The 15,527-nt window shown below is 44.4% G+C and overlaps 2 protein-coding genes across 11 annotated transcripts in view; one reads left to right on the forward strand and one right to left on the reverse strand.

Moving 5' to 3' along the window:
- Positions 1 to 512: 512 nt before the first annotated feature.
- CCT4 (chaperonin containing TCP1 subunit 4) lies at positions 513 to 7,373 on the reverse strand. The gene is made up of 14 exons (XM_042814397.1): positions 7,143 to 7,373; positions 6,717 to 6,769; positions 6,355 to 6,444; positions 5,507 to 5,615; positions 4,925 to 5,067; positions 3,951 to 4,072; positions 3,731 to 3,863; positions 3,229 to 3,368; positions 2,861 to 2,957; positions 2,430 to 2,540; positions 2,062 to 2,192; positions 1,729 to 1,963; positions 1,022 to 1,135; positions 513 to 721 (listed from the first exon to the last, which is right to left on the reverse strand). The coding sequence occupies exons 1-14, from the start codon at positions 7,258 to 7,260 to the stop codon at positions 707 to 709; spliced, it is 1,611 nt and encodes a 536-aa protein (XP_042670331.1). The 5' UTR covers positions 7,261 to 7,373; the 3' UTR covers positions 513 to 706.
- Positions 7,374 to 7,475: 102 nt separating this feature from the next.
- BMP2 (bone morphogenetic protein 2) overlaps positions 7,476 to 15,527 on the forward strand; it is a 237,078-nt gene continuing 229,026 nt past the window's right edge. For 9 of the 10 annotated variants that reach the window (XM_042814411.1, XM_042814442.1, XM_042814451.1 and 6 more), the window contains exons 1-2: positions 7,476 to 7,680; positions 10,913 to 11,797. The gene's annotated coding sequence lies outside the window, so the exon portion shown is untranslated. Of the gene's footprint in view, positions 7,681 to 9,846; positions 9,985 to 10,912; positions 11,798 to 15,527 lie in introns of all 10 variants that reach the window. The other variant, XM_042814420.1, reaches the window with a different exon arrangement.

A 15,527-nucleotide genomic window follows, 5' to 3' on the forward strand; every position in this document is an offset into this window, starting at 1 on the left:
GTGGAGAGGCGGGGCCGGACCGCGTCGGGCGGGGAGAGGCGGGGCCGCTCGGCCCGGAGCCTCAGGGCCCGGTACCGCAGCACGCTGGAGGAGGGGGCGGTGGCGGTGAGAAGGGGCGCGGCTGGTTCCGCCCGTCGGTCACCTCCCTTTCTAAAGCGTTTGTGCTCGAGATGAACGGGGGATTAATGAGTACGGGTACACTGGGGTCGGGAGTGGTCTGCCACCTCTCCGAGGAGGCATCGCTGAGCACTGGGCCCGGATAGCGCCATGGGCTGGCGTGCACGTGGAACAGCTAGAGGGGAGCGGGCAGGGGGGGATGAACACACTGTAACTGGAAGAAAAGCCCAGATCAGCTAACAGCTGGGGGCTGAGGCATTATAAAAGATGGAGCATGGCTGTAGTAAGCTGCTGTATGAATTGTCAGTGATATGGAATGCTAATCTAAATGCTAGTGTAATTCAAACTACAGAAGTTGATCTACTTTCTAGTGAATCATAAAACAAAGACTCAAGTAGACTAGTGCCTGTTTATTGATAAACTGCATTTCCTTTTTGAAACCAGGAACTGTATTAAATTAACGTGACAAAAGTACATAAGCCTTGTGGACTTTTTAAGACAATTCACACAGTCGCTTTTGGTGAGGAAGCTGCAGCTCAGACTACAGCTGAGGAGCTCCAGACCACAGTCCCAGCTTCCTTGATTCAGCTTACCGCGTGTTCACCTGCAAGAGCACAACACATGTAAGAGGTCCACACATTAAATATACAAGCACATTAAATACACCAGCACAAGTACATTAAATATATAAGCAAAAAAGTAATTGTTAGTCACTGTAACATCTTGCTTTAAAGTACTGCTTTATACCAACAGCAGCTTCACTTTCTCCTAAGCCCTTATGCGAGAACCAAATGGTATAAATAGCATGTAGAGTAAGGAGGAAATACAATGAAATAGGTGATCACGTAATCTGTGTTTCCACACATTCTTGCATTTATTAAAAATAAACACCAACACTACTCACCACATCATCAATCTTAAGAATACTGCGCACAGTTTCTGTTGCCAGAGTCAGTGCACTCACAGACACGAGCAGTGGCTGGACTACCAACTCCTCCAGGATGTTGGAGATGCCACCCTGCAACAGAAAGCTGCTTTCACTTTGTGCAATTGAGCGTGCAACTACATTTAACAGAATCCTGAAAGTGATGTTGTGCTAAGCTAGACTACCAACTAGTTTGCACTCCTTGGTTCCTAACAGGAATATTACTGTAAAGGTCTGCTGCTGCTGAGTATTTGAGATATCCACTCAAAATGAGCCAAGAGAAAAACCACACATAGCTGTTATCAGTTCAAATGTAGTGACAATGCACAAACACAAAGCTATCCCACTGTGCTACTCTGGATGTGTGAGCACCTTCCCCTGCAGACACTACCCCACAACCCTTCTAACCAGACTTGTTGTCTTTAAGTTCACTGTGAAAGACTTCAGCAGGAAAAATGCTTTTGAAGAGATACCTGTAGGTACTTGAATGTCATGGATGCAGAAGAATCTGCTATTACCAATACTCAGGATAAGCTGCTGCAGGCTCAGACAGCAAGCTGTTATTTCTCTCAATACCAGTTCTAGTAAGAATTTTGTTCTCTGCATTTTAGACTTAGGCAGTATATTTTCCTTTTAATACCCTATTTATTTAAGCTACGCAGTTCTATATTCAGCTTCCTCATTACCTTTCTGACATTAATGCCAGCTGTTTTCTCTCCTTGAGCGTGTCTGTTCCTCAGCTCTGTTACTGTTGAGATAGGATTGAGACCTGCGTTTTCAGCCAGTGTAGATGGTATGACTTCCAGTGCATCCCCATAGGCACGCACGCAGTACGAGTCCATGCCCCTCAACGTGCGGGCGTACTCATTGAGGCGCAGTGCCAGCTCTATCTCTGGTGCTCCACCTCCCGCAATTAAAGCTCTGGGGACAGAAACTGAAGTCAAATCTCAAGGTATGTAAGCGCCAAAGAGCTTTCCACATTAATATACTAAATTATTCCAGCCAAATGAACACGTTACCTTTTCTTAACTAAGCATCTAATGACACACAGGGCATCGTGAATTGAACGCTCAGCTTCTTCTAGAACAAGCTTGTTGGATCCACGTACCACAATGGTCACTGTTTTTCCAGGGTTTGTACAGCCCGTAATCTAGAACCGAGCCAAGCAACAGAAATGAGAGAAAAGCCTTCATCTGCTGTGCAACTTCAGTAACAGTACTGAGGTCTGCAGAGCAAAACCACCGTGCTTCGCAAGCCAGAGGCTAGGCAGGGATGACAAGCAGGTACTTTAAGGCCTCTTAGTACTTACGTTCTTACTTTTAAGTTAGTAGTTGTTATTAAAAGAATTGGCAAGGGTTAAGAAGGAATTAATCTGTCGCTCACTCACCTTTATTAGTTTTCCAGAACCGTTCAAGTTGACTTCTTCTGCCAGCTCAGCAGAGCCCAGCATGTCAGGAGTAAACTGGTCAATATGAGCAACAGGCTTAGTTCCAATGGTCTGCAAAAATAACAGCAGAAAAAGAAATCTAAGTACACTTAATCTGAACTGCAGTGTCAGCAGGCATGCTCTACAGATGTACCTCAGTAAAACTCAGTAACAACTGCTGCTCTTACATCCATCCCTTCTCTTTCCGAAACTGGGACAGCTCAACAGAACTGGAGCATCTTTCAGTAAAACATCTTGTCTGCCTTTACATTGCATTCAGAATGTGAGATTTGTTGAAGTGTGAAAAAACTGGCACTGGCTGGGTACTCCAGTTTTGGTGTTGTTTTATACACAACTGTTACTTTAGTAAACATTTATGTAATTCACTTTACCTTACATATAAACTCAATGTCTTCTCTTTCTATGTCTTTAACCACCATGATCTTCATTTTGTTCAGAAAGTGCAGGGCGAGGTCACTAAGAGCATCCCTAAAAACAAGAGGTGAGTACTCAGTCCAAACTTATTGTAATAACTGGGTGAACTGCATTAGCAGTAATGCTGAAGTTCTTCAGTCTATCTCACAGGGAAATAATTAAATCCAAAATATATTTGTGACAGCACTAGCATTGGTTGTGAGCGACAGACACAATCTGTCACTCTGCATCAACACAATTGCTGATGTTTGACTTCCAGTTTCCAGGACCATTCCAGCTGTTCCCCAAATGACCACAGCAGGTAAGCAAACCAGCACTGACGTACCGCAGAATAGACTTCTGAATCAGCAGCACATTGCATCCAGCCTTCTTAATTTGCTTAACTAAGTTTAGAATGTAAGCTCTCTCTTCACGCAGTACTCTGTCCATTTGAGCGTAATCAGAAACAACAATTTGGTTGTCCATCTATTAAAAAAGAAACATCAAGCATCATGAACAACTGCTCGTTTTACAAGCATCAGGATATGTTCTGTATGTTCTTTAATAGCCTGTGATTTAAAGTACAAACAGATTACAGTGAAATGTACCATCAGAAACTGTTTTAGGAGAAGTACTGGACTTCTGAACTATTCTTTCTTATGCCAACTACAAATTCTTTATATTTAAGAGTTATGAGTAATATGAGCTCTTTACTAGCAGGCTTTCACTACAGCTGTGGAATAGAGCTGACATTACTATATCTTAAACAAGGTATGTGTTTTGTCATTACATTTACATTTTCCAAGAACTACAGCAAAAGTTCCCACTTTAGTTCCAGTTAAACTTACATCTGTCTTTGGAGCAGAGAGGCAGAACTGAATTAGGCCAATTTTGGCTTTTTCCACTCTAGTTACACCTGTGTTTGCCACCTTCTGAGTCAGGACTAGTCCTTCCACCAGCTCACAATCATCAATTGTTCCTCTGCAAGCAAAAACAATCCATAACTCCAGTACTTTGGGAAGCAAATTCCATAAACACATAGGCCTATAATTGCAAATTGTTTCTTACCCCAACTTCTTCACAATTTTAATATCTCTGAGGTCCACACTGCTCGCTGTAGATGGGTCAATCACCTTCATCACTGCATCCACACTCATGGGAGAAAGTAAACTGGAATACTGACACACAACCTAAGAGATTTGATGATGGAAGGGGGGAAAAAAAAAATAAAAATAATAATCAGTGATGTGTGATTTAACACTTACCATCAACAGGGAGGAGTTTCTCACTGTATTTTAGTTTGACTTGATAATTTTGGAAAAACAAAATTCCCCTCCCTGTCCATCAGCCAGGTACCTCAACATGGTATCTCCTTTCCTCTACATGGAAACATTAAGAGCAGCTTCACTGGTGGAAAGAAATAAGCTCATGGACTTTGGGAAACAAATGTGACTTTATTTCTGTAACTCTTAAAATAATCCTGTTGAGAGTTCTGCCAGAATGAAAACGCACTTGTAAAGAAAAGATTGTACAGTGCAAAGGAATTTTAGGGAGAAGAGAACAATTTCTGCTTGTTTCAGAGCTATCGCCTCCCTAGGGAAAGTCAAGAGCTCTGAAATACAGGCATTCCAGGATCAAAGTTTGTTCAACAAACAACCAATTCATCTCCACTTTTTGATGCTGCTTTAGGAACTTCTGCCTCACAATTAAAAACTGCCTACATGAAAAGCTGGTGAAAGCTCTCCCTACCCACCTGTTCTTTCTGTTACTGTTTTCATCTTAAGTTTGTGTATGTAGTTTACACCTGGCAGTTAATGTTTGGGATCACCAACTGTTTCAAATTGAAATTCAGCTTCAGTGTGTCAACTCAATCTTGATCAGCCATAGCTTTTTAAGAAGTCAGTTTAACATAATGCAGCCACTGTCTCAAAAGCAAGTAGATTTGAGATGTGCAGGATTCTTAGTAAGCAAACAGCAGCACAAACTGGGAAAAGCTGGAAGGGTCAGTTTGTCTGGAGACATCAAGTTCACATCAGCCATACCTTTGAGTTCAGTGAAGTAGTTGCACTGTTCAGCAGGGTTTCCCTGTCGCTCAGTTCAACTGGCTGTGCCATGTTGGTCAATACTTCAATACCTTTCTCCAAAGCTTTCTGGAATGACTCTGAAATGATGGTGGGGTGAATTCCTGTGAATGATATAGAAGGTTGTTAGGTCATCCTTGCAAACCAAAGGTCTTTCCCCCTCTCCCCAAACCAGTCTTATTACTCAACTACAGAATCACCCGCTTAAAGTTTAGTTTATCATCTTAACTCTCTGTCCATAAGAAGTATAATCTGGGTGAGTTTTTATAAGGCAATATTTACCATCTCATTTAGTTACTATTTTCAGTATTGACGGTGCTGCAATCAGCTCAAAATAAAAGCTAAGCAGTGAGAATCTTAATCAGAAGTGGGACATGAGCAAAGCCTCAAGTTACCTTTTCATGTTATCTTCTCATTTAACAGCTGCTTTAAGCTTTGTAACACACACAGAGCTGTATGTGGTACTTACCAGCTTTTGTAGCCAAGACTTCCATGTATAATAGGCCTTATATGTATATTTATATGTAAAATAAATATGCTTGCCTTTCTGAAGAAGTCTGGAACAGGCATCCAGAAGAGCTCCGGCAATGACAACAACAGATGTAGTGCCATCCCCAGCTTCAATATCTTGTGCTTTTGACAGCTCTACCAACTAAATGATGAGTTATAGAAGAGTTTAAATATAATGCTACTTAACTGAAAACTCTGACAATTACAAAAAAAAAAAAGAAAAAAGAAAAAAAGAAAGGTAGTAAAGAACACAGGACTACCAAAGTACCCACAGTACCAGGACTTATCTTTTCTAATTCGCAGCTTCTCATCTGCTGGCTGAAGCGATAACAAAAGCCTCCAACAAAATAAAAGCCACAGAAATCAAGCAGCTTTTCTCCCAAGCTAAGAGGGAGCTGATCTCCCCTATCTAACAAGTGAATCTTTCCCCTTTCCTTCAGAAGGGTCCCAGAATGCTCACTTCCATCTCAACCAAATCAAAGAGGGCTACATTCAATTTCTCACAAGACTGGACTATTGTATCCTAGGGCCATCAGACCATAAATGTCATTTATTTTATTCTTTGACTCTCTTTTGTCCTACTGGTTTGAGAAATCACCACCTTTTCTTTTTCAGATAGAAGATTTGGGCTAAAATCTTTTGTATCTTCATAGATATCCAGAAAAAAATAATTCTAAGCAGTAAGAAACAAAGACCTGGAATTCTTTAACATCTTACAATCAATGTGAGTAGGACTGCATCACTCAGCAGAAAGTCTCTTGCTTTATCACTAATGAGTTACACTTGTTGAATCCACATGAGACATTACAATCAGTGTTCTTTTATCCCAGAAATGAACCTGTACCAAGTATCACTGTGCAAGCAATGAAAGAAGACTTTACCATTTTGGCTGCAGGGTGCAAAACCTGCATTTGTTTCAGGATAGTAGCACCATCGTTAGTGATTGTCACATCTCCTTTAGCATCCTGAATCTGAGAGGGAAAAGAAGAAACAACACTGATTGGAACTACAAACGTTTATCTTGATGTTCAGTATCAGACAGTGACAAATAACCCTGTCAGAAAAACTTAGGTAAGTATTTAATGTACGCTTTACTACAAATAATATTAGATCATAAAAACAAGAAGTATTTTACATCTGGAAAAGCAGCTTAAGACAGAAGAGCACGTTGACTTGATTTACATAAGACATTGCAGTCTCTTCAGCAATCTCACTGTCTTCATATGTTCAGCAAAAGGTTTACCATTTTATCCATTCCTTTTGGTCCAAGGCTTGTTCTGATAGCATCAGCGACAGCTGGAAAGAGAAGAACAGCACTCACAAGCTGATCTCAAGAGCTACAGCCACTCGTACTCGATTCTGAGCAGCGTCTCCCACTCCGAAGCAGCCCCCGCCCCGTTTTACCACCATGGAGTCATTCTCAGCAGCAACACGGTAATAATAAAACACGCCCATTTCGCAGCTTTTCTCTGAAGCGGGTACAACCTCCCGCTTTACCGCGGCAGGAGCAAACAGCTCGTGCCGTAACCCGCCGAGGGCTCGCACCGCCCGCCCAGCGCAACCTCCTGCAGCCCCCACCCCGCGCCTTTCTCCCCGAGCGCCACGGCCCCGAGAGCGGCCCGGAACGCTCCCGCACGCAGCGCCGGAGCCCCGCCGGCCCTCACCTCACCTTTGCCGGCGGAGATGTTGCTGAAGCGGATCTGCGAGGGCTTGTCCCGGTCCTGGTACGTGCCCTTGGCCCGATTGCCAGCGCCGCCGTGGGTTTTGGGTCCCGCGTTCTCCGGCATTGCCGCTCGCCGCCGACAGATGCCCAGTGACGGCAGATGGAAGCGGATGAACCCCGCTCACGGAGCCGCGAACCTTCCAGAAGACGCCGCCACAACCCGCTGGGCGCGCCCGGGTCCTGCCGGCCGGCGCAGCGCGTGACGTCACGCCGATGGGTGGCCGCGCCGCGCCTGCACGCTGGGAGCCAGGAATTCCCGCCCTGCAGGCGAGCTGCGCGGACACCTAAAGGCGTTCTGGTGCTTCTAGAGCGGGCCGCGCGGGGTCCTGGCTGCCTTGCAGTTGGCTGTGTGGTGGAGTTGCCTGCGGGTGGCTGGTGTTTGTCTTTTCGTGTTCCTTTTCTGATGGCTAAGAAGGCAGTATAAGAGCAGAGACGTATCCAGGCCGTGGGCAGAGGGTGTGCCATAGCGATAGTCCTGGCCTGGGTCAGTATCGCTTTCAGTATCGTCAGCACAGAGCAATCCTAAATGCCCGGGGTGGTCGGGGTCTCTAACGCATAGTGTGGTGCTGCCAGCTGTGATAGCAGCAGCGCTAAAACCTGGCTTAACGCTACCGCCATGATAGAGCACTGTTACTCAGCAGGAGGAGTTGAGAAGTGCTGAGCTGTGTGTAGAGCTGCAGCTGGTCGCATTGCAGCCTCCAGGCCAGGCTCTTAGTTTCCTTTGCGCACACAGTGAGTGGAATACATTTGGGCAGGTGTTTTTTCTCGTGTGCTAGACTGGGCTTTGGGTTGAGTAATGCTACAGTATGGCACATACAGTATGGTTTTCTGGTAGGAAACACTGCTAGCAGTGAGCACAGTGCTCAGCACTGCACTTACGGCACTAGGGTTAGGAGCCATGGCGGTGATTGGGTGTTTTTTCCTCAGGATTCTAGAGGAAATAATGGCTGAAACTCGCTCTCACAGTCACCTTGTTATATGTAACTGTGTTTGGTTAAAACAAAAGCCTCTCAATATTAAAGGTAACTTAGGGTTGAGGCTTGCTGCTTGCTCCATTGCAGGCTGGAGAACTTGTGTTTTTACTGGGTATGAAGCAAGCTGCTGATCTAAGTTTAGGGTTTCTGTGGTCATTGGCTTCCATCTTACAGGCAATTTTGGTTTGGCAGGGTTGCTTCTCTAGAGCTGGTCTTCAGAGCAGTGCTAGGATTGAGGGCTTAGTGAGCGCTGGTATGTGTGACTGTGGAGTTGTTGGGCTTGCGTAAAGGTTGTTAAAGTTGGTCCAGACAGTGGGCTGTGTATAGACATTTCGTAGATGCCCATTATAGTAGAAGTGCTAAATCACAGCCTGAACCAGTGATTGAGCACCTGGTGGGAAGGCAGGGCCAAACCAGGGGAGCTCAGGTGCATGCAATGTATCTGAGTGATTGGAAGGACTGGAGTCAGGATCCACCCCTTCCCAGACCTCATTTAAGGGTTGGCAGTAGAACTGAGGGCATCTCACTGGAGATTCCTGTGTATCTGACGCTTTCCAAGAGTAAGCAGACTCTTTTGTTTCTGTGCCTACAGCTGTTGCATTTGAGCATATCCCCACTTGCTGCAGCCTAGGACTTTGTTACTATGCTGTCATTGCTGTGCTTTCAGTTGCATTACATCGTTAAACTTGTGATTTAGTATTGTTTGTGGAAGATTTATCTGAGCTGACTAAACATAAAACTTTGCTGTTAAAGTTTAGTCTCCTATTGGAGTGAAGGCTAAAGTTTGAAGTAGGATGGACTTGTGAGCAGGTGCAGATGGAGGGACTGGGAGGATCTGATGAGTAGGTTTAGGATCTCCATGCTCTTCAGGAGATTACCCACAAGAACTCCTATTTAGTTTTCCTGGGGTTTGGACTGGGTTTATGGCTAATTTTGAGTTTTGCGCTAGGATTCCCGCTAACTGCTGCCAGCATGCCTGGGTTTGTCTTAGGTTCATCAGCACTTGCCTCAGTAATTGTAGGCTGACACTATTGAGATCTGTCTCTTTGTGTTTGGTTTCACATCTGGTAGAAGTTGTACTTGGTCTGAGTTATATAAATTGTTAGTGTGTATTTAATGCAGTTGTTACATGTGAGGGTAGGATCTGAGGTGGATGAATAAAACTGGTCAGGCCCAAGGGTCAGTGTTTGTGTTAGGCTGTGCTTAGAGCCGGCATGTACAGAAGCTTTCCAGACTTGTTTGAGAGCTGGATTTAGATCAGGGGATGCCTGCACATTATCTTGTTCTTCTTTCTCTCTTATCGTCATTTCTGACTGTTCTGTTCTCCAGAATTTCCAGGGAGTGGTGAGGAAGGTGATGATAAATCATACAGTAAACATGTATACACATAATCCTGGTCTTATATTTTTTTTTCCACTTATTTTTTTGAAGAAGTACTCTGTCCTTCAGGTGGGACTTGGACCTGTCACCAGTTTTGACTGAATGTGGTAGGAGCGTTACACTGTGTGTATATTGAGCTGTACAGAGGAGGGGTGTTCAGTTAGTGGCATACTGAGAACGAAGCTCAGCCCTTTAGGGATGCCTGGGGATCCATGCGGGAGTGGGACAGACAACAAGGTGTGGATAGGTGGGAAGGAGGATGAGGAACACAACTGCTTTCTCCACCATCAATGCAGTGGACTCTCCTTTGGTGCTCCTTCCACCCTGGCAAGCACAGCTATGTGGTGCACAGCGAGCAGCAGAATGACTCCTTGTCCATGGCATGATGCTTGTCCATGGCATGCTGTTTCTGTGACTTTCAAGGTTTTATTTTGGTCAGTAGAGGCAGCAAAGTCTAAGTGCAATGAATGTGCTCTGATCTTGAATTGATAGATTTTGGAAACAGAGAAATCTTACTGTTCTTTTAGACTGATTTACCAGTTTTGATTTTCCCAGAGAGCAGTCCCCTTCTTGATCTTTAGAAGTCCGTGGTTCTTTTCTACTCGGTCAGATTGGCAAATCTCTTCCTGGTCATAATGGTACACGAAAAGGTAAAGAGCAGATACACTGCTGAAAGGCAGTGTGGGACAGGGACTGTCCCTACTGATAATCCTCATCACTTCTACTTACTGAACTGAAAACAGATGAGCACCTCAATACAAAACAAAGAGTTGGGTGAACAGCAACACAAAGGACGTCTATTTTTCTGTGACTCTAGAAACTGAAGCTACAGTTGCACTTAGTCAGACTGAAGTCCCTCCTTTCCTTCATCAACTCTCTGGAGGGATTTGTTGCCTCTAGAGAGGGTTAAGGTGGAGAAAAGCAATTGCTGGAGGCTGAATCCTGACAGAATGTTGAGATAAATGCTATTGAGTCTTTGAAGAATTACAGCTTCCTTAAGGGTCCAGTAGCACCAGTGCAGGCTCTAGTTCTTTGGTAAAGTATTTCCACGTGGAATAGTACCCAGGATGATTCCATCCTCTCCCTCTAGGTGACAGCAGAACATCAGTCTTGCTCTAAGGAGTTATTTCCTGAATCTATTAAAAAATAAATAAAAGCTGCTATTTATTGTCTTGCTTGATTATGTTTTAAAGAGGTTGAAATTACTCTTGATATGCTGCCCTGTTTCAGAACAAACGACATCCTTTGGACAGCTGATAAAAAAGTACCAGGAGTTTAAACATTTTTTTTCTTTTATGAATGTTCGTTTCTGTGGACACGAAGCATGTTCTCACCTGTGATAAATATCTCTGTATTTTGCAGGTAAAGTGTGAACCAGATCCTTCTTGGCAAGCGAGATTGAGCCCACAGAGGATCCTCATTCCTACCTCCAGATGGATGGAAGTTTTTTGGAGGTGACTGTGAAGGAGCACGTCTGTGCCAGCGCAGTGCTTGCTGAGCAAGTGTGGTGGTTTAATTTTGCATCCTGTGCAGAAGAGGCTGTTCAAGGCAGCAGTGCAATGTGGACTCCCTGCCTCCAGTTGCAGTGATTCCAGGGGCAGCTCTCCAAAGAAGGCTGCCCTTTGTAGTAGAGTGGTGCAGGGCAACGTACCTTGTGCTGCTGCTCTGCTCTGCTGGGCTTCCTCACTCTCCTGCTTGTGCCGACACAAGGGCTCTGAGGAACTGCTGCTCGAAATGGCATCTGTTGTACTGAAGACTACGTGGTCTCTCAATTCCCATACAGCGCACAAAGCTGTGTGGTGTCTGAGCCTTGAAGAGAACGGCTTTTCTTCTGAGTGGAGGCCTTTTCAGGGATCATCTCTCTTTTTTTCAGAGAGTTTCTTCTGTGTAAATGACTCCATGGGAACTTGGTGACTGATTCTGAAGTACCGAGCGAGGAGAGGGAACAGCACGCGCCTCTGCTGCAATGCTCAGGGGATGCACCCACACACACTGCTGGTTGTTCTGGCCTTCCTTTGCTTGAACTTGGACCTCTAGAAAGAACAAAAGCCTTGCCAAGTGAGTGGAAAAGGATCTTAGGAATGCATGTAACATTTTATTTTATTTTTTCCTTGAAGAGAAAAGCCGGGGAAAAATTGACATAAGCTTTTGAGAAAGCTCTGTTAGTGCTCAGTGTGCTTCTCCCGGCTGATCTTCTGTTCATGAGAGGGATGGGATAAACAGTACAGCAAGTTGAGCTGCTACATGGTAAGTGGATTTACTACTGATCACTTTCTGGTAGCCAGTTGGCTTTTGAGATTGTTTCAGAGACATGTATGGGTGTACCTTTGTCATACATCCAAAGGTTTGTTTTAGCATTTGGAGCTACAAAGCAGGATTGGACCGAAACAGGAATCTAGGGAGGAACAACCAGGCGGAGCAGAGCTGGGAGAACAGCAGCTGTCTGACTCCACCCGCAGATGGAGAAGTTGGCGTTTTGTCCCCTGATTGCTCTCCTCGCTGCCCTGGCTCCAGCCAGCACTGGGGGGAGGTCGCTCAGCTGCCTGTGTCTGTCTGCAGCACTGAAACAAAAGGAAATGTCCAAGCTAGTTACTGCTCCTGTTTACAGGAACGACAGCTCTGTTTTTGGGAGTTGGGGAATAGGAATGGTACTGAGTAATATTTTTCTGCAATTGTATGTACTTGGATTGTGTGGAAGCTATAGAATAAGCTTCAAGAAAATGTTCAACCTTGCTTTTTAGGGTTTACTTTTGAAATTGGTAGGTGCAGCTACAATTGAACTTCTAGAATGGATCTTGTGGTGATTTACGTTTTCTGGAAGTATTCAGTAGTTTGAAACAATAGCAATATCAGTGTTTTTCAAAGAATGCTTTGTAAGTGTTGTGCTTGTTCGAGTGAATTTTGAACAATTGACATTTTATCTGTTCTTGGGCTGCAGCAGTTACTTAAAATACACATACTGGGTGGGAATACTGCTTGTACACAGGTTGGAACTTTTTGAAGTACAGCAGAATAAAACCATTAGCTTCTCTAACTTGAAAATGATTTCAGGCTGTAGGATTATAGTGTGAGGGCAGAGAGAAGGCCTGTGAAAAGGCACAAGAGGCAGGAGTGAGAACTGGCTGGAGGAGTTGGTTGTGATGAACCTGCATCTTGTGCTGGATAAGATGTGAGGAACTGAGGTTGAAAAGAAATTATGAGGCAGCACCTGGCTTAAAAGAGTGCAATTTGCATAGGTAACAGAGCACTGTTGTGTGTTGGTGGGGAATGAGGCTTCTGTAGTCTGAAAACTGAGCCTGCTTTACCTGCCTCTGCAAGATGCTGCTGTTTTTATCAGCCTCATCATGGCTGTGATCTATGTCATGGAAGGCTTTTCCATCATGTTATACCTCACAGTATTTGTGAGGCTTTGAGTGTTTTTCTTGGTTTTGCTTGCAGTTTACATTTCTGCTCAACCTGTTACTGCAGAGTCAGGGTTGGAATGGACCTCTGGAGATCATCCAGTCCAACCTTGTGCTAAACCTAGCTAGGTTGTAACCTAGAGTAGGTTGTGCAGGAAAGTGTGCTGTTTTACTGCTTTTTGTAATGAGAAGAGAAATAGCGAGGTTACAGCAGATACAGAAATACACATGTGAAGGGGGGTAGACGTGGTTTTGCAAAGAGGAAGCTAGAGAGGAATTTTTTTCCTTGTTTTACACATATACATCATTATAATAATGCTAGCTACACTTGTGATATGTGCAGAAAATGAAGAGTATATCATGTGCTGCAACATCAACTCTATCAATATATCTGTAATCTATCTGTGACCTTCAGGTCTTTGATAATGCACACCAGAAGATCCAGTTCATTAGGACTAACTGGTCTGGCTCAACCAACACACGATATGACAACGTCTGTATTTCAGGTTGTTACTTTACAGGTAGTAAAGCTGATGATGAGCAAGGTCAGGTTTGCATGGGGAAATAATGGCCTTTAGTAAAACATGTGATACAGAACTTCATCACAAGGAGTCTATTAAATAATATTGTCTCTCTGAACAGCTGTATCTTCCTGGTTTGTAAGGAATGAAGACAAAATGGGCTCAGTGAGCACTGTAAGATTCCAATTCTTTTGTCTTCCTGTACTTTTGCATCCTACTTCCTTTAACAGAGATCTTCCTTGGATGATCATAACTAGTGGCTTTGGGTCTTTGAACAAGTCAGAGATACTTTTTCAGATATTCTTAGAAGGAACTGGTTAGTTTCCCTGAAGGGAAAGGAATCTGCATTACCAGTGAGATATAATAACTTCTGCAAGTGCTGCACGTGAGTTTTGGAAGAACCTCTCCTACTGTACTGCATGATTCACATACTTCTCCTGTAGTTTGTTCTTTGCAACACATTTTCCTAGAAGTGTGGTAAGGGGAAGAGTTTAAGCATTTTGTTTGTTGTAAGAGGTCTCGAAGTGTTGTGCAAGTCTTTGGTGCTTTGGTAGCTGAAACCAATGAAGCTCTCGCTGATGTCTGCAAAACATTCCAGAGGAAGGTGGGTATTTTTTGGCAGCAGGTGGGAGGGGCCTTGGCTGTGTGCCTGCCTCTGTGCCCCTGTGGGATCGGGGAGCAGGAATTGAGGGGTGTGCAGGTCTGCAGCCAGGACTTTCTGGCACAAGGGGGTCTCCTACCTGAGGGCTGTGTGCCGGGAAAAACTGGTCAGGCCCAAAGGACAGTTTTTGTGTTAGGCATTGCCTTTTCAGGGCTGTGAAAACAAAAGAAGGTGAAAAAGTAGCCTGCAGAGTGTCTAGGCTGCTATGAGGGGTCATCAGTCTTCTGGGAAAGCCGCAGGGTATGTTTACACTGATGAGCTTGGATGAAAGATGATAGCTTGGGCTTCTCTGAACCCTGGGTGTGATTTGCTCTCTGAGGGATTTCAGGAGGGCTACATAATGAACACTGACTTGGTCCTTGTGCACGGCTTGGAGTAGCAGCTGTGATGAGAAATGGCTGCTGTGCTCAGTTATGATAACATGTAGAGCTTGCAGGCGCTCCCATGTCTCAGCACAAGGCTGCTGTGAGTGGCCAGGGTGGATGTCAGTGCCAGCCCTTCTGCCTGCTGTGGCTAACGACCGTTTTGCTTCTGGGTAGCTGCAGGTTGCCGTGTCCCCGGCTCACTGACCCTCAACAAGGTCGAATTTCTGCTGCCTGGAGACCTTCTGCTGCTGAGCATTGCCATAGGTGTTGCAGCGATTTTTGATTTGTAATGTGGGAAAGGATTGCTAAGATGCATCCTCTCAATCTCATTTTATGCATCGTGTTCCTTTGGGCTTACTCATAGTTGAAGTGAAACAACTAATTTTATTTCCAGTTGCAGTATCTTTTCTGTTCTTCCCCTCTAGAACTATCTTCAAGAATATATATGTGGCTATTCATAAATCTCTCACTTTGTTCCACTTTGTTTCTGGTGATACTGAAGAACCCTAGGCAAGGTCTTTTCAAGTGGTATTTTACATGCACAGGGGAGTATGTGATCCCTACCCCAATGTGGGGTAATGTGAATCAAAGGCTGAGTGCTCTCGCTCATTTCAAATGAAGCATCATCTGCTCCTGTTTACTGGACCTTTCAGAAAACACAGGAAAATACAGGCCTGAAATAAACATGAGAAACTACATTCAAATCTCTGAACTACCAGAATGGCAAAGCAGTTGAAGTTTTCCAAGTGAGAGCTGATGCCATCCTGGTTTCTCCATCTGCACTTCACCTCTTTTCTGAGTCACGAAGCTCAGCAGCTCAGGACGGGTGCAGGGAGCAGCTGTCCAGAGCTGCTCTCATCTCCAGTGCTGCCATAGGGGGAGGAGTAAATTTGCATGGAAGTGTTGCTTGCAGGCCCTTAGAGGCATGTGGCACATACAAAATAAAATTCTCTTGACATCAGATAGCACAGATTTATCTTAATGAAAATGTTCTTTAACTGTATACATGAAGATTCCAAACCTAATGAA

The sequence above is a fragment of the Centrocercus urophasianus genome, unplaced genomic scaffold (genome assembly GCF_019232065.1).
Source record: "Centrocercus urophasianus isolate 14NV4802_14NV808 unplaced genomic scaffold, USGS_Curo_1.0 seq_10, whole genome shotgun sequence".
Lineage (NCBI taxonomy): Eukaryota > Metazoa > Chordata > Aves > Galliformes > Phasianidae > Centrocercus > Centrocercus urophasianus.